At 30.4% G+C, this 19,533-nt stretch overlaps 1 protein-coding gene across 4 annotated transcripts in view; it reads right to left on the bottom strand.

Moving 5' to 3' along the window:
- The window catches only part of spir (spire type actin nucleation factor), a 713,663-nt gene that overhangs the window by 607,613 nt on the left and 86,517 nt on the right, over positions 1-19,533 (bottom strand). For all 4 annotated transcript variants that reach the window (XM_075355415.1, XM_075355416.1, XM_075355418.1 and 1 more), the window contains exon 2: positions 16,305-16,339. In XM_075355415.1, the coding sequence (XP_075211530.1) occupies positions 16,305-16,339 (35 nt within the window). The remainder of the gene's footprint in view (positions 1-16,304; positions 16,340-19,533) is intronic.

The raw sequence follows: 19,533 nt of genomic DNA, 5'->3' as shown, positions 1-19,533 counted from the left end.
AATATATATGAATAAATTTCTCATCATTTTATAACTTCATAAAACTACTCAAATTTATATACTGATTTCTAGTAATAAACATTTTAGGTTCAATTTCTTCTAGATCGTTTTTTACTGGATACATAAAGCAAAATTTATTACATAACATGCATTCCTATATCTTCGCCCTATTTCGGACATGTTTCATACGTTTTTTCGAATGAAACATGTCCGAAGGAAGAAATGATGGTGAAAAATACAATCGAACTCGTCACGGCTAATCTAGAAATGTGCTTGAAAATCATTATTCAAACTTGGCCAGTCGTAAATACACACTTGCCCGATGAGTTAGAAGCTTATAAATAATAGCTCGCTCCATAATAATTGTATACAATCCATGCAATCTTACTTGTATTTTACTTCCCCAATCACTTTTCTAACAAGCAATTTTTTTCAATACTGATTTTTTTTTAAAGAAAAAAAAATACCCTTTTTATCTAAATTTACCTAATTCGAGAAATATGTAATATGTAAAAGAATATAAAATACAATCTTATGTTATTAATTTATTCATAAAAATTATTTTTTCTATTTTTTAATTGTTTGCTCTACATTAACGATTTGGCAGAGAAATTTGCTTTTCTTTTTTAATATTTATTTTCCGTTACAAAAACTTTTTTGGAAAATTCCAATTTGTTTTTGTATTGAAAACTGTTGAAAACCGAGACTAAAAGGAAATTAGAAATAAAAGGAAGGAAGGAAGGAAGATTAAATAAAAGGAGACTAAAAACCGAAATTCAAGGAGTACACTCCAACAACATTCACTGAAATTAAGTGATAATCATTTGTATTTTAGAAGTTATTATATATATGTTATATTATTATATGTTACCGACCTCAACCAAACATGACAAGGAACGTTTTTTAACATGTAAACATACTTTAAATAATTAGAAAATTTTTAATAATCTATCGACTCATTTAAAAGATTTTCCCACCATCTTAATTAAAATAAAATATTTTTTTCTTTTACAATACGTAATTCAGTAATGAGTTTTCAAATAGCACTAATTATTTTTAATACACTTAAACTTCTTATTTTCGTTTAAGTAAACAATTAATAAATGTATGCATGCAAAAAATAAATAATTGGATATTGTATGATGCCGCTCTCATCAAGCATTAACCGTCGTTTCCCTTGATCCGACCAGGCATATGCTGGGACAGTTCATTTTATCATCCTAATACCTATTAATGACATTGATCTATTAATGTTATTATGCAAAAAATCAGAATAAAAGCTTTACTTATTTAAGACTGCTTATATTAGAAAAGTAAATTAAAAAAATTAAAACCGATTCTTTACGACTGCGTTACGTGGCCTATAGGAATCGACCTGAATGAGTGAAAGGTCATAAGGTATAAATATTTATATCAGTCGCAGTGGGAAATAGGAGAAAGCAGAAAAATGTATTAAATTTAACGTTATTTGATGATATCTGTATCATTATGAATTACAAATACCATATACCAGATAACTTTTAACTTGACGAAATGTATATCTCTTACGTCGTAGAGAAATTAAGAGAATCGATTATAATAAATGTGCAGTTACACTAGCAAATAATAAAAGATAAAAAAAACAAGCAAAGGGACGTTTCACGACCTCCCACAAGGTAACAATTTTTATTATACTTTTTCCTTTCCCTATTAATAATATTATAATACTTGGTAAATATATCTCAAATGTTCCAATTATATATGTATATATATGAATATGTAAACAACTTTCTCATCACATACAATTTCTATTATAAAAACTGTAACTTACTTAGTTTACATATATATATATATATATATATATATACACACACGTATCACAAAAAATAATATCATTAGTTTTACAATAAAAATATTTATTTTAACGACTAAACTAATTAAGAATAAAATTTTACTTTTACTAAGAAAAGTTAACCTACTTTCACGGATTTTCTAACCATCTTATACTAAAAACTGTAGTATGTAATTCTAAAATAACCGGATCGGACAGGATTTAAGATTCCGATTAGATTAATGATTATAATGCGCAATCAACAACAGTAAGGTAACCAAGATGTGTACATTTGGAAAAGACAAATCAGATTATAAGCGTTTTTGAAACTACATCCCATTTCTACACAATCTTTTTACACAACGAAATTACGACCAAAAGTATTTCTCTGACATTTATAACAGTTTGCAGTAATGTTCCTCGCTCCAAAATTTGATCATTAGCTGAAATGACGTATGTGTAATGTTTTTTCATAAAATTTTCTATTCCAAATCTTGGCGAGTACAGAAGCCGAGAACACTGATTATTAGCAGCCATCCGCCCACTGTCACCGGCTGTTGGGAGCTCTTTGTGCATACCAATTTTTTAAATACTAACCTTTCTGTGTAGATAGGTATATAGTGAAAATAAATAAAAATATTGACTTAACTAATTCAATTTCGTTGTACAACTGAATTCGTAAAATTCAATAAAAAGTTAGCGAGATCAATTATTTACATAATTGTTCGATAACTTACGATTATTTTCAAATCCTGATAACTAAGTGAGCGAATTATTTAAACCAAAAGAATACTTCAGTGTTTTCGATAAAAAGTAATATATTTTCTCAATGACTATATATTGAATAAATGTTTTCTATCACGTTAAATACTAATCTTACATATATATATATATATATATACAAAAATATGAATGTTTGTTTGTCCCGTATGCGTTCCTATACCATTAATCTGATTGCGATGCAACTTTGGTAGGTTGTTGTACGCACGCCCGCAAAGGTTTCTGGATTAGTTTGGACCTGGTAGGTGGCACTGGGGGTCGAGATATTTCGAAAAATTGTATTTATGGTCTGATTTGGCTCATATTCATTATTAGTTACGTGAAAATAAATATTTTTGGAAAAAATGTACACGCTAGGTGGCGCTGAGGTCGAGATATTTCAAAAAATTGTCTTTATGGGCCGATTTGGTTCATATTAAGAATATATATTAGTTACGTCAAAAGAAATGTTTCTGCGAAAAACGGAGAGTAGTCACGAAGAGGATAAGGAGAGAAGATGGGGAAAGGGTAAGAGGGAAAATGGGAAAGGTTAAATTTTGTGATTTCCGTAATGTTCAGTTTTTTAATGTTTTATCAAGCTTTTTATATATACTCAAATTTAGCAATAGCGAGGTATTTCCGTGTCAGGTAGTTGATTAATAAACAAGATGGCAATTTTACAAGAAAAATAAAATGTTTACCATTCTATTTCAATCGAAATAACTATATCAGATTACTTAGACATAAATGAAGGTAACCAGATTCATTTTCTGATTAAATTTTTCCCTACCGAGTGAGACGTAACACAATGTTTCCACTACACAAGAATAGGTACATTTTTTGACGTTTCTCACCCTCTACACCCCTGGACTGGATCTGCAGTCAATCACGACTCAGTTAAGGGGCGTGTCCTGGCGACTCTAACGGGCCTCCCTGACGGCAGTAGGTCCAGCATGGCAGGTCGGTCCGCCGTTTCTGGGTCTTCTTATTTTAATTTGTTTTTTCCTGTTTAGCCTTCGGGAATTACAGTTGAAGAATTAAAGGATGAATGAGGATGATATGTATGAGTGTAAATGAAGTGTAGTCTTGTACAGTCTCAGTTCGACCATTTCTGAATGTGTGGTTAATTGAAACCCAACCACCAAAAAACACCGGTATCCACGATCTAGTATTCAAATCCGTATAAAAGTAACTGCCTTTGCTAGGATTTGAACGAAACTCTCAACTTCCAAATCAGGTAATTTGGGAAGACGCGTTCATCACTAGATCAACCCAGTGGGTTTCTTATTTTAATTTGCCTGTCTTTAACTTCAGAGGAGGGGATAACCGGGGCCCGGCATGACATCTTTAAACAATCTCTCCCAACCTTATATATAAGTGTAGCCTATGTAAAACGCCTAAGATAGAAACGACACTAGTTACAATTACTGTCCCTGATAGTATTGATAAAGTTCATTAAACAGCTTGGATCTGCAGAAAAAGGTTAAGTTTGTCATTTGTGGAGTTGAACATCATCAGCATTTAAGAGGCCATTCAAAAGTACAGTCAACTCGGTAAAGAAAGCAACAGAAAAAGATTCATTCCCGATTCCCCTAGAAGGATACTTATTTACTTTTTTTTATTACTCTTTGGCAAAGCTACCACCTTCGTCTCTGAATTATAATAAGTTCCATAACCGGAACAATTATGAGTAACCAGATATAACCCCATAAGTCACTCCCAAAAATAACACGCTGTCTTTAAGAATATACAACGCTGACGGCTCTAGAAAGACTGTCATTGGAAAAATCCCAAATATTCCTTAGGATTCTATACCCTTTTTGGGAATAATTGCTCTCTTATGTCAGGTTCTCTAAAACTCTTTAGTAATGGTATCTACCTAAATATAATTATACATTGATCCATATATTACATTAGTCAAAATTGAAAATTATCAGAAAGATGGATTCAAGTCACTCCCGATAGAAAACGAAGCAAAAGTAGTTGTAACATATTTTCCACCTTTTTTAAAAGATGGAACCGTTTTGTAAACAGATATCAACATATGATTAGAAATTTTAACAACCACCATTTTATTTATCTAAATACTGTTTTACTTCACTTCCCAGTTTGAATCTGCTGAAATTTAAAAAACAAAACTGCAGTCATCTTGAAAATTGTATTCTAGTAAATCGGGTTATAAGTTTAAACATAAATTACCCGATTAGATTGTAATTTCCGAATTTGAATCTTTGTTACACTGAAATTCTTAAAAACATAAACGCAGAATGATTATCTGGCATAATCACAGCCCCACAATATATTTTCTTTGTTGAGCGGATAAATTAATATTTAACGTTCTTTTTAATCGAAATTATGTATTTAACGTCAAGAAATCCGATAAAATATAAAAGGAATCCGGGCGATTTCTCCTAATCATTCTGTTATAATAGTAAACAGGTTAAAAAATGTTGAAGGAAAATTTATGAGCACATTTATATACAATCAACAAATATAAAGTGATAAATGTTACATATAAGGACATGTATACACATTTTTTAACTACTTTCACAAAAATAATGTATATCTGAATAATAGTAATAATAACAAATCTTATAACACCTACACTTTACTAAAAACAATCGATCAATAAATAAATTATCCTTAAATTTTCTTTTCACTTATTTATATCATACATACAAGCACATTTAAACAAACTGATGGATAATGTTTGATAAGAAACAACTTGATATTTACGGTAACATCATAGCTTTCTAGTAAATTATAGTTGACAGAGGATAACAGTTTAAGAAACGGATATATTTTTAAACACAAAAAGGTCGAGATGGAAATTGGAATAAAAAAAGGAATTCGGTTACTGAAATTTTTTAAATAATACGTGATAGGTCAAATAATGGATTTAAGTTCAGTATTATACTGATAACAATAATCACTATATTTACTCTAAAAATAGAAAGTGGAGACGTTTCAATGACTGACTACTAGTTTAAATTGTAGTTAAGTAGTTAACAAATAAATGTCCTCGACCTATCAGCATTAAGTGGATATAAGTAATCATTGTTGTGAAGCCGGTTTCAACTTAAAACCACAGTCAAAATTATATAAAAATAAGATATAAAAACAAATAAAAAAGATTAGTGGGAGGATATCTTAAAAAAAATTCTTCCTTACAATTCTATATATACACGCACGCACACACACAATCACTCATAAAATTATAGTATATTATATTCATTTAGTATTTGAAGAAATCACAAAAAACAAATATAACTGGGTGAAAGTGTTGAATAATCGATTTTGTATACATCTGTTTATAATTTTAATTAATTATAATAAAATAATAACAGTGACCATAGATTTTCAACTCTTTTCTACCGAAACATATGCAATAGCTTATATTAAGTTTTAAAAACATCCAAAAATTATTATTTACCGAACGAGTAAGGTATATTGATTTATCTACATAAATAAAAATGTAAAAATGTATTCGTTTGTTCAAAATCTTAAATCTCCGAAAGTTCTTCACCGATTGCTTTCAAATTTTGACACAACGTTGCATTCGAATACACACGTTTTTATATAAATCTAAGATGTTATACCTGTGACAGGTTAAATTTTTTTTTTCTTTTAAAGCTCTATCTGTTGGACGTAAAAGAAACACACGCTGTACTACATATTTTACGATTCCATTTCAATGTTTCCGATATGTGTCCGCTATACACTAAAAGACTACTGGACCGATCGATTTACGCGCGAGGAGAAAGGGAAAAAGAGAAAAATTGAAAAAGATAAAAGGAAAGAAGGGGAAAATGGAAAAAAGAGAAAAGGGGAAAACGGTTAAAAGGAAAAACGGGAAAAGAAATGAAAATAGGAAAGGATAAAAAACAAAAGGGAAAGAGGAAAGGGGTAAAGGAAAATAAGGGAAAGAAAAATGAGGGAGGAATGGGGAAAAGAGCACCGGGGAAATAGTGGAAAGAGAATTCGGTAAAAAAATGGGAAAACTGAAAACGGATAAAAGCGGAAAAAGGAAAACGGGAAACATCCAAAAATTATTATTTACCGAATGAGTAAGGTATATTGATTTATTTATAATATGAAATATAAATAAATATAATTAATAACTCAGGAAAAATGATTATTAGATTCTAAAGTTTTACAGTAAAATAAGAAATGAATTCGAACTATTGTCAATTAGTCACAATTAAACTATACTATCATAATGGAATTTTATAATTTACATTATACCGTAATAAACAGATAGGGTCAAAATCTTTATAAACATCTTTTAAAGTAAATTTTTGTGCTTTTTGATTTTCATGCTATATTTTATTTATAATTTTCTTTTATTTATAAGTTAATTTTTAATTTTCTTTTATTTCTGCAGTTATAAACTGCAGAGAATTATACGACATTATATTAGAAAGGTATTCCTTATTTACAATTAAATGAGTGAATTGGGTACAAAGGTTAGCTGCTACCATGTTTTACCTTTGAAGTCAAACATACGTGAAAACAAAGGGGGCCGGTGATGTTATTAGAATTACAAGTAATACGGAGTTAAGAAATAGTAAATAATAAAAAAAAAAAACAGATCGGAGAAGTTCTTGCTTTTTTCGGGTTCTATATAAAAAAAAGCACAAGTTATTTCATTTTTATTTTCTAATAAAACAATAAAAAAAACTAAGATTTAATTTGGTATTTAGATTTGTTGTTTGGAGGTGCCATCTTATAATTAAAAAAAAATTGGGCTGAAAACCTATTTGCAGTCCGTCTGGGCTACTAGACGGGTCGAGCCGATTTATTTTTATATTAAATCTCGGAATGACACACAGATATCATCAAGCGTCATCGGATTCCTAACTTAAATCTCAACTGAGAATTCCTCAAAAAATCCTCATATATTACTTAATTGAGGAACTTTCCGAGGTTATTACGCACAGGAAAATCACTCTGAAAGTCTGCTGATGCTTGATGACATATCAGCGGGCCATTCTGAGCAGAAAAAAACAGCCCAATCCGTACAATAGAACATTTGGACGGACTGAAAATAGATTAGATTTTAAACACGCATTTAACCTGTGGTAGGAAAAAAAGAGAAAAGCAAAGGGATTGGGGATGAGACGTATTGTAAATGAAATAGGTTTTTAGCCGATTTTTACTTCCTTGAACGAAGTAAAGGAAGTATTATAATCGCGAAAAATTTCGGTTATCATATTACAACGGAAACATCCATTCTGACCATCCCTGAATCAATCCATTTTGACTAATTTCAGCGTGACGTCTGTATGTACACGTATGTCGTATAACTCAAAACGATTAGCCGTAGAATGTTGAAATTTTTAATTTACGACGTTGTAACATCTAGTTGTGCACCTCCCCTTTTGATTGCAATCAACTTGATCAATAAAGCCCAAAATCGAAAAAAAATATTGGATTTTGGCCCTCAAGAAATTTTCAACGACATATCATAAGTGGTATTTATTTTCATTGGTTCCAGAGTTATGGCCAAATAAAATTTTTATTAATGAAATATTAAGATCTTACAAGGGGAAGACAAATCAGTTGGAATCCGACTTTATTTCCTTTTTTTTAAATCTAAATACATTGATTTATCAATAATTATTAACCTCTGATTGTAAAAAGAATTTACAATAATAACAATAAAAATAAAAAAATCAGAAGTTATTAGTGAAATAAAATTTTAATTTAAAAAAAAAATGTGTATATGTAATTTAATAGGCGTACAACGAAGTCATGTGATGTCCACATCAGATATTTTGAAATATATAGCGATACTTAGTAATAATAACAACAACGCTGCAGAGCAGGTTGTTTTTTTTTTTTTTTTTAATTCAATAAAATTGTTGTTTGGTAGGTGTCATAATCATAACATATGTTGGTTACCATCCTATAAGACTTAAAATGGTATCGGCTTACTCCCCATAACAGGCTTAATTGAAAGGGCTTACCATAGAAAGTAAAGGAGTAATTTTCCATTGGCTTTTTTCTTATTAAAATATACTTTTTGCACGTGAGTATAACGAAGCCATAGAAATGCAAGCCCTAAAGTGGTACCTTCGTTGTATCTATCGTAAGGGTTGGTTATAAGGTGAACATCCGTACTTTCACAGAAAGCAATTATTATTTCTTCAAATCAACAGCAGCATTAACACTGATACAGGGATAGTTCAAAACTGCGACGATCAGTTCAAAACTATTTGAATACTTTTTAATGATACGAAACAATGGATTAACCCAGTGATTCCCAAACTTTTCCGAGTCGCCGGCACCCTTTTTCAATTAAAATTTTTCAATGGCGACCTACCATAAGTAAAAGTATGACTACTCGTAAGTAAGAGATAAAAATAAATAAAACTCGAGTACCTTCATTATTTTTTAACTTTATTATCATTGAATTAATAATCATAAATGTCTTTGTTCAATTAATTATGAAGCTTTTACAATATTTCGCGGCTGCTCTGGGCGCCGCGGCGCACAGTTTGGGAATCACTGGATTAACCGATTAGGGAAAAGTATAAATTTATAAAAATTTAAAATTCGGTATTTTCTTCGTTAACTCCTTAAGCAAACAATTACTGACGTCGCTTTTTATGAAATATGAGTTAAAAAAATAACTTTGATAATACTAACGCTAATATGCAAGGGTGATATGTTTATATTTTATATAAATATCTCGTATAAAAATACCCGCGAGATTATCATCTGCATGACGTATCAGCGAGAATATGGAAGCAGAATATGTAAAAAAAAAAAATACACAAACAATGAAGAATTAATTTAACTTAGACAAAAATAAAACAGATAATATAAAACACGTAATTAACAACCACGCCTAATTTTAAGTAACTAATAATAATTATAATACTTTTCCATATAAAGCGGGCCAAGATGGAACATTCACGACAATTATTAATAGACTTATTAAAAATAAGTTGAAAAGTAAATGTAAATATTTAGTGAATGAAGGAAGGGTACGGAACGGAATTAACACGTTCATCATGTTCCAGCGTTGGTACAACGTGATAGGTTAAGTATGAATGAACGAGTAGGCACACAACCGTGAACTCCACCTTGATTGTAGTTTTGGTGCCAGTGATTTTGTGCCTGGCCAAGGTTACCCGTTTGTTATTGTTATACAATAATACTACCACTTGGCACATACCATCCGATTGTTTGTCTCTCACTTTCGTTTGCATATTTTACGCCCATTGATATTAATACAAAATTTAAGGTGTTATTGGTAAAATTATAATTTACTTGAGTGTATGATTAACATATCAGAATGAGTACGTAAGTATGCTCATTATAGTTCCGTATTTTATTTTTTTTAAATTATCTATTCATTACGTATTCATATCTACTTTGTTCCTTATAAATAAAAAAGATTAATTTTACTTAATGTAAGTTAAAAGTTTTATTTATAAAATTTCACCGAGTATCATAAGGCTTTACAAATTTTATAGTCATCACACGCTTAGATTTAAAAAGAAATAAGGAAGTCTGAGATAAAACTAGTTAAGCAAGATTAAAAGCAAAGTAGAAAAAGAAAATTACGTACACGTAATTTATTTAATGAAGGTAGTGTGATGTAAGAACACATGAAGTTTGGCGCTGATTCTTAAATAATTAAAATCATAAGTTGATGTTATCAATTCTTTATTAAACTTGAAAATACTTTTGTGTGTATAAATTGAATGTATAAAAATACTTGAAATATTAAATCAATTATTTACATTATTAAATGTTTTTTATAATTGAATTATGGACTGGAACTGTTAATGATTGCGAATGTCACTGGTAGGCGATTGGCTGTAACCTAACAAGGGTGACAACTTAAGAATGAATAATGAATGTCACAAGAATGACGATGGACTTATTTTAAATAATGTTGCTGGAGCCGCTGCTTCGTCAGGAGCCGACTGCATCCGAAAGGAACCGTGTGATGTCGTCAGCAGCCGAATACAAACGAAAGGAGCCGAGCGTACTTCGAATATCCGAATGAATCCGATCGAAGCCGAAGACATTTAAATTTAAAAATCCAATTAAATGCATTAGAGTTCCAACATTTAAACTAAAATAAAATATAAAAACGTAAAGAGTATTTAAAAGTTAAAGAAACGTAAGTCCGAACAGGCAGTTAATTATGTTTTGTGTGAAAATCGTTAACTGCTCGTCTTACAACGCCTTGATCAAAATTGTCAATTCTATTTTTGAACGTTGTTTAAACGTTGGTTTTGAACGCTTTTTTTGTGTGCTGAATTCGTAGGACTGCGATTTAGATTTAAGAAAATTCTGCTTTTGTTTTTTGAACTTGTGTTTTGAAATCCCACAAGTTAGTCATCTTCTACTTTTCCAAACTTTATGGCTTTTTCTTCATAAAATCGTATACATTATCAACTATTTCACGAGCTTGACTATGGAACTTTTTATTCTCTTCATGAACAATGCATTCAATAAATAATATCTTAATTTTTTCAGTCCTTCCACCCACTATCAACACCCAAATCAAAAAAATTTCAAAACAAGTTACTTCAAAAAGTAACACTATTACCTTAGGTAATAAAGTATAATAAAATTATATTTAAGTAGATTTAAATTCTGGCATAACAAAAAAAAAATTCACTAACAAAAAATAAGCAAAAAACATACGAATTCATTAATACACAAAACATTTACTAAAACGCCACACATTAGAGAAGGAAGCTATTACAACATTTGTGCCGGGTCGGGTCACGCCAAGAATTGAACTAAATATTTATTGAAAATGAGAAATAAACATTAGTATTGAACATTAGTCAACAATGCGAAAAAGGATAACTTAGCTAACTATGAATACGTATTAAAAGAATACAGTATTAATAAATTATTATAATTTGTAGGGTATAGGCCTATTTATTTAATGATGATGTTTATTATATGAAAACAATAACAATATCCATTACAACATGTAGATGTAAATATGATTCAAATGAAATATTTTGATATCCTTTATTCATATAAAGTGGTCATTCATTTTACGACTCACTTGATGGAGGGAGTGTAGTAATAATCTATTATTACAAGTATAAAGTATTCGTTTTTGTACTATATACAGTAAGAAATATTTTTAAAGAAATTATTGTCCGAAATTAAACAAAATGATAATACATTTTATTGCGCAAACAATTTTTGTTATTTATGAAAATAATTAAACTCCCTGTATTGCAGAATACTCGGATTCTGAATGAGCCTAATGTAACGAGAAAAGAATAATAATGCTCTGTACAGCGACTGTATGCCTTGTGCAAATAAGCTTTTATTTCCATCTCCGTCGTACGCACTGTATATATCTCACATAACGGCCTATTAATCCAGTTGTGAAGACAGCTATGCAGATTTCACCCATTAGCCTGTAATTCATAGTGCAGTCAGCAGTTTTTAAACAAATCCTACGGCCCATCAGAATAATCTGACTTAATGGACTTAACTACAGAAAATATGTAATTTTATAATTTAATTTCAATAAACATTATAGATCTTATTTAAAAATTAGTTTTTTTTATTACTTATTAGATTATATTGTTTAATTTCTTCAAAATATTTTCAATACTCAATTTACATTGTTCTGGATAATGAAATCGAATAGAATCATTAAAAACAATCTAATGTGTTTATTTATTTTTTTTCCTATTTCGCCTCCGAGAATCACCGTGTCAGTTATTACAAAAGAGGCTGAATGAGGATGATACGTATGAGTGTAACTGAAGTGTAATCTTGTACATACTTAAGGTCGACCATTTCCGAGATGTGTGGTTAATTGAAACACAACCACCAAAGAACACCGGTACCCACGATCAAGTATTCAAATCCATATAAAAGTAACTGCGCCTTTACTAGGATTTGAACGTTGGAACCCTCGACTTCCAAATCAGCTGATTTGCGAAGACGCGTTCACCCACTAGACCAACCCGGTGGGTTAAAGTGTTACTTATTAAAATAACTATATTATACCGAGTTGCTCGCAACTGCCAACCTTTCCATAGGTTGGATGTTTTCTCTCATAAAAGTGTTTTTGTGTTGCAGAGAATCCTTCAATCAAACTGATCAAAAGTAGATACACTGATTCTAAAATAAGTGAAAAAAATCATCTTCATTATTTTTTAGATCGTTAAAAAGTACATAAAATCCCCACGATACTTTTCCTTCATTTATTGGGTCAACTCGCTGAAGTCTATTCTTCCATCTATTCCATATTTTAATCGCCTAAATAAAAACATTATCGCTATAATGCGTTCGTGCTCCATGTACATAATATGACTAACATGTATATAATAAAATCTGAGTACGAACCGTCCATGTGTGGAAGAACGCGTTTACATAGCACATCGTGTAAACGGCATCGCGCTCACGGCTGCCGTGCAAGTGTGAAACTAGCCTAAAATTACCGAGAACACACTAAATAAAAAAATTATCTACATTCTTAGCGTGAATTCAGTGGGCACCCGACAAAAACCTATTGAACAAATAGGGATTAAAAATTGGGGAAGAAGGGTGGACATCCCAACCCCCGTAGGGGAGACACCTAGCCCCCCCCCCCGATCATATCCCTGATGGGCTTTAACGGGGAGGTCGTCATTATACCGTCTAACTGATTACATCTCACAGTAATAAGCCAGGCCTCGATTTGGATGCCATTGATGTAAATGCCTTGGTAGACATTTACATCGCGATTTTTAACTCAGCCTTCGCCTTCGCGGTGGGCCTCTTCCGGACATCTTGACTGTTCTACTTCGTTCCCCTCTGAACTAGCTAACCGAGTTCACGGAAGCACGAACCCCGCGCCTAGTTCTACTTTTAAGTAAGCTACTAGCGACTGTAAATGTCTCATAATAAACGAATCTAATCGGTAAATATAATGCACACCACCAGCGATCCCAACAACGAATTAAGTCCTAGTTCCCTTAATATTTTTAACTTGATCTATCTAAGCCTTCAATTTTATTTAACTAAGGACTCCGGTCTGGTTTACCAGGGGAGAGGGGTGGACGATGAAAAAGAGTTTATTTACTCTTAAATGTAATATTTCGTGTACCTACAGATAGTTGGGTGTCCGCACAATTTCTGGAGGAATCAGCTTATTACTTCGGATGGGAGCAGGTGAACGATTTTATAATATATGTTCAAAGAAAAAAAATAATAAGTCCATCAAAGTTAGGAAACGTTCTTGTTTGAGGAACTTTTACAATTAGTTATAAATAGCCCTACCAACATTTAAAACAATACCATATTCAGCAAATAAAAAAATTAATATTCATGAATATATATAGTGCACTCCCTTCGCAACACAGTAAACAAATTACCTCTAATTAAAGAATTAAACTTTTTTTTTTACTTTCCATTCATTTAGTATTAAAACAGGAAAAAAAATTATTGTTTCCTAACTAATGTAACTAAACAATAAAATGAGAATTGTCCCCACTTATTGTCATTCCAATTAAGGAAAATAAAAATTATATTCACTGTTATTATTACAGTTGTTAGTCACTAAACGAAAAAAAAAACATATTTTTTTGTAAAATAATCCAAACGATGCAATCCGAGGAAGAATAACAATCATTCTATTATATTCTAAACCTCCATCTGTTGAAATGAAATCTTAACTTTAACGCACATCGGTAGCAACAATATTTTTTTTAAAAATAGCTAATAAAAGCAGAGGGATTCCATAAAAATGTTCTACTCGTAGTTTTTGATTATAATGTCAGCAAACGAAATAAAGTTGGGTATAGTATGTAGGTTAAAACACATCATAAGGGTAACTACGTCACGAAGATTAAGCTCAAATTTCAGAAGGCTTCATCGTCACGCAAGTTGACAACATTAAATTTCAGACGTTCGCATTAAGGCGATATTAGCGCGTTTAATAATACAATTAATTCTTTCTCAGTCAAGAATAATTTATTTATGTAGAGAAAATTAGATAACAAAAGGAAATATTTATTCTTCTGACAAAGAAACACTGTGGGAAAACTTCAGAATAGTTAAATAAAATTTAATTTTAACGTTTATAATAACTAAGTTTTACCAGGAAGTTATCTGTACCTTCAATTTTCATTATAACAACCAAAAGAGTTACGAAATTAAATGTTACAATTATTTTACATAATGTTCGCAATTCAATTCATTCACAAATGTAATCTTTTGATGTAAATTACAATGAAATCATACATTTATACAATTTTACTAGCACACGATATATTTTCCGATGAGTTTGAAGCTTAATTAAAATTTGCATCATAATGGTAACAAAACTAGCGATCTTATTTATAAAGTATAAATGAAATGATATTTCATATATATGCATATGATCTATTATCTAATAATAATGGTGAAATACGTTCCTTTAGATAAGCTAAATAAGAAACTGTATAAAAACAATTATTAAAATGCTATAAAAATGTATTATTATGACAGGTATGAATAGTTTTTTAAAGCAATTAATTTTAAAACATTAAAAAATAACTTAAAATAATTATTTAAAAAAAAAACATCTACTATATTAACTGCCGTGAAAAAGAAAAAGTAATGAAACGATCAATTAATAATTAACCTCTTTGAGAACTGAAAGCTCAAAGCTCAAATATGGAGGGCTTGTCGTAAGACAAATTGTTCATCAATTGCGCATGTTTTTGTATATTGATAGAATTACAATGCACTGATACAAAGTATTTAATAACATTTTTGTTAACAAATATATCATTTAATCCGTGATTTAAACATTCTTGTTCTGAAATTGTTACTGGTAGTGTTCCTCAACTTAACAAAACGAACACGGTAGTTAAAAAAAAAAAAATTGCTAACTAAAATAGTTAAACTTTGGGAAACAGTCGTTATTGATTGGAAAATTGTTGGTCCAAAAACGTTCAAATTAAATGAAAACAAGAAAGGTTTTTTAAATTTTGAAAATAATTTTCTGGTAATTAAATAAGGGGTAAGGGTATAAAATAAGAACACTCTTGATTTTTTTTACTATGTTTATGAAGCAAATTGTAAGGTTTCAAAATTTCGTGTTTAACTCATTGACCGGTATACATACAAGTTTTCTAATTTTAAGATATATAAAATATAAATTTTATTATATAAAATATAAATTAGAAGAATAAAGGATTCACTACAAGTAGTACTAGAGTACAAGTACTACTTGTGAATCCTTTATATTTGTAAGGGTATATCCATCACCCATTTGCTCACCAAATCAATCAAGTTGTTTGGCATATATACTTAACCTAAACCCAAAGGAATGGAAACAGAACAACCATAATCGAATCACTGAATTTAAATGGCATTGTTTAGGATGAAGTAAACAACCGGATTAGCCTCTGTTTACCCTTCAAATATGCACAGAGGCATAAAAAAAGTATTTAACAGATAACAGTTTTCATCGTTTTAAGTAAAACAGAGTTTACCACAAAAAAATACTGAAAATATTTGGAACTATATAGTTGTTGAAATTATCATACGTAAAAAATAGAATTAAAATTATATTAAATTACCAGTTATCATTCACAATATTACCTTCCTTACAGCATCAATAAGTAATTCACGTTATAAAATGCTTCACATTAATTCAATGGCAACAATTCCATACAGAACAATTTATTTACAATTCAGAATAAGGTAATATTAAATTACATTTCGTTGAATATTAAAATAAAGATAAACGATAAAAACTGACCTTTTGTTCAGTCGGCGGTGAACTCCTGGATGTCCCTGAAACACAAAGTAAACCAGTTGTTACAACTTATTCATGTAAAAAAAAAATGAAAAACAAACTTGCATGTAAATAAAACAATCCAAACTTCACAAAATAGCTTCAAACATTAATACATGTAAAACCGATTATCATTAAATATTATTTTTATTAACTTCATTCCTACTTTTAAAACAACTATAAATAAATACACGACAAAAATTTAAAATACATATTTTTAAAACTAATAAAACAGAATTTTTCAAACAGAATTACATATAAATAGAACTTCCAGAAAAAGGAAATACACTTTAATTTAAAAGAAAATTATCTAATTATGTAAATAAGTATATACAATTAAATTCTCATCAATCGTATTAAATATATACTCCAAGAATCAAGTAATAAGACAAGTAAATTTAGATTACTTCATAGCAATTTGTTAGGGAATGATATGGTTATTACTAAACATTAAACCTTAACCTACAATCGGTAAATCCATATTTAGCCATGAAATAGGCTATAAATAAATTATAACGAATCTGAAAAGTACGGATTATAAAACACGTAATAAGATAAAGTTATAAAATGTTCATAGAAGTAAAATTTCAGATTACATCTTCGGAATTTTTCATCGATTCATTTTTTTGTATTATCAAATACTATTTGACAAGTTTGCTGCTTATTCTGTATTCTTCTCTATTTTGTATCAGTGTTTTAAACTATAAATTATCAACAACCTCCAAGCTGTCTTACTTAAAGAATTATGATAAAGGAAAATATTTCTGTATAAATGTATATAAACTAAATCGCAGATTAGAGTTTGTGATCATGATGTGAAAACACTTTTCCAAATAATATGCAATTGTAATCAGTGGAGGAAAGAACAAACCGTCAGGATAAGTGACAAAACTAGATCCCGGTTATGACTACTATACTGAAATTCAATTTTAAAAAGCGTAGAGGAATTACTACCGTTCGTAGCAAGTGTAGATTGCTGAGCAAAAAATAAGAATCAAAAAGATTCTTATTTTTTGCAAAAAAAAAAGAAGTTGCAATAAATTATCAAATAAACTTTAGGCTTAAGTAATATCTAAGAAAGTAAGTTATTTTTATATACTGAGTGAGCAATATAAAACCGAACCCATAACGTAACCGCTGCAGAATCAATAGGTTATGTTGGAATGAAATTTTATGAATGATACGGAGAAATTAAATAAGAAAAACATAGAACGTAATATAAATGTTGCATTTAATTACCGTATTGTTAAAACAGATGTTCAAAATGGCCACCCTGGGCTTCGATGCACTTTTGTGCATAATTGATCATATTGAGAATCATCTGACGCAAAATGCTGTTGTAAATTACGTTGATTTCTCGTTGAATTTTCACCTTCAGTTCATCAATATTGTGGGTATTAGATGGATAAACTCTTCTTTAAGTAGCCCGAAAGGAAAAAATCGCAAGTAGACAACTCTGGGGAATGTGGAGGCCACCATCCTCTACTGACAGCTAGTTCATTTGAGAAAACTGCATGAACGCGATTCAGTGAAACGTTTAATGTGCAACACATTGTTCCGTCTTGTTGAAAGAAACTTATTCTTTTTCATTATCAGTTAATTGCGCATAGAATTCTTCAAAAATTGTGAGATAAACTTTTGTATTGATAGTTTGGTCAAAAAATATTGGTCCCACTATACGATTACCGGAAATGGCAGACCAAACACCAATTTTCTCATCGTGAAGTGGACGCTCGAATATCTCATGAGGATTCTTCGCCATCCAGTACTTGGTGTTCTGCGAATTAACATGGCCGGATAACTGAAACCATGCCTCTTCTGACATGAAATACGACATCGGGTCTATCTGTCCACTAACAATTTTTTCGAGAAGCCAATTGCAATATTCAAGTCGTTTCGGTTTGTCTGTCTCCCACCTTCAGTTGTAACGCGGTATGGTTTCAATTTTAATTCATGAAGAATTTTACGACAAGATATGTATTTAACACCAGATTGTTGGGATAACTTGCTTCCTGATTTTTTTGGACTGGCAGTAATTTCCTTTCAATATCGGCAATGGCCTGTGGAGTCCTAATGGATGGTTGATTATTTCGTTTTGAATTTGAAGCCGAAGCTGTTGCACGCCATTTTTTTTACAAAATCGTGTATGGTACTCTTCGCTGGGATACAGACATTCGGAAAGTTTTCTAAGAATACTTGACGTGATTCTTCAAACGATCTAGAACGAATATAGGCCTCAACTATAGCTATCCTCTCCTGAATTGAATAAGCCATTTTACACAAACACAACTGCACTCACAATACTGCACTGCAACAAAACGGCAGCAACAATCAGAAGTAACATGTACTGGTCGTGCTAGTTGTGCGAGTATTCAGAAATAGTGTTGGGTAGCGGTTTCATTGTGGATTCGGGTTTATGTTTTATACCCTGTATAATGAAAATCTTCAAATTTTAAATATAATGAAATTATTTTTAAAGAAATTCAAGATAAAACAACTACTGGTTTATCGATGTAAAAATGATTAAAAAAAACACTTTACAATATTTTACAAAATCTTGAGGAAGAATCCCATAAAGTTTTCAAAGAACAAATACTTCTTAGAAAACATACAGTAGTAATGTAATTTATAACCTAAGTTTCCCCAATGAAAAGAATCATTAAGATTGTGTAGCATTTTATTCTTTTTTAGCATCTCTGAACTGTACGTTCAGAACCTTGGAGAAAATAGTTTGTTACATCGAATACTGGATAGACTCCCATCTGATAAATAAATCATCCACTATCTATTATTAAATCTGGTACTTTTCCATCCGGTTAAGTAAATATTTTTCACTGCAAATAACACTGTGCCAAAAAATAACTATTATAGTAAATTTATATAATTAAAATACCAGGAACTTCTATAAAACCGCTTAAACATGTGTGTTCGTGCGCGCGCATGAACACACACACACACACACACATATATATATATAATTTTTTCTTTTAACTAGGAATCATCGAATTAATTTCTTTATTTTATTCACTTCATATATATTGAAAAATGCATAATTAAATGTTTACACCATACTGAGGATTAATTACCGAGCACATGCTTGTATTAACCTTACCACCCGCTGTAGTTGGTCACTCAATACGTTTGGAGAACGCCTATTCGGATAATTAAAATATTTCCCTTCATTTATCACATG

The sequence above is a fragment of the Lycorma delicatula genome, chromosome 2, assembly GCF_047948215.1.
Source record: "Lycorma delicatula isolate Av1 chromosome 2, ASM4794821v1, whole genome shotgun sequence".
In the NCBI taxonomy this organism is placed as follows: Eukaryota; Metazoa; Arthropoda; class Insecta; order Hemiptera; family Fulgoridae; genus Lycorma; species Lycorma delicatula.
Note: the sequence above shows the minus strand (reverse complement) of the source record. Positions and strands in the feature narration are given on the sequence as shown.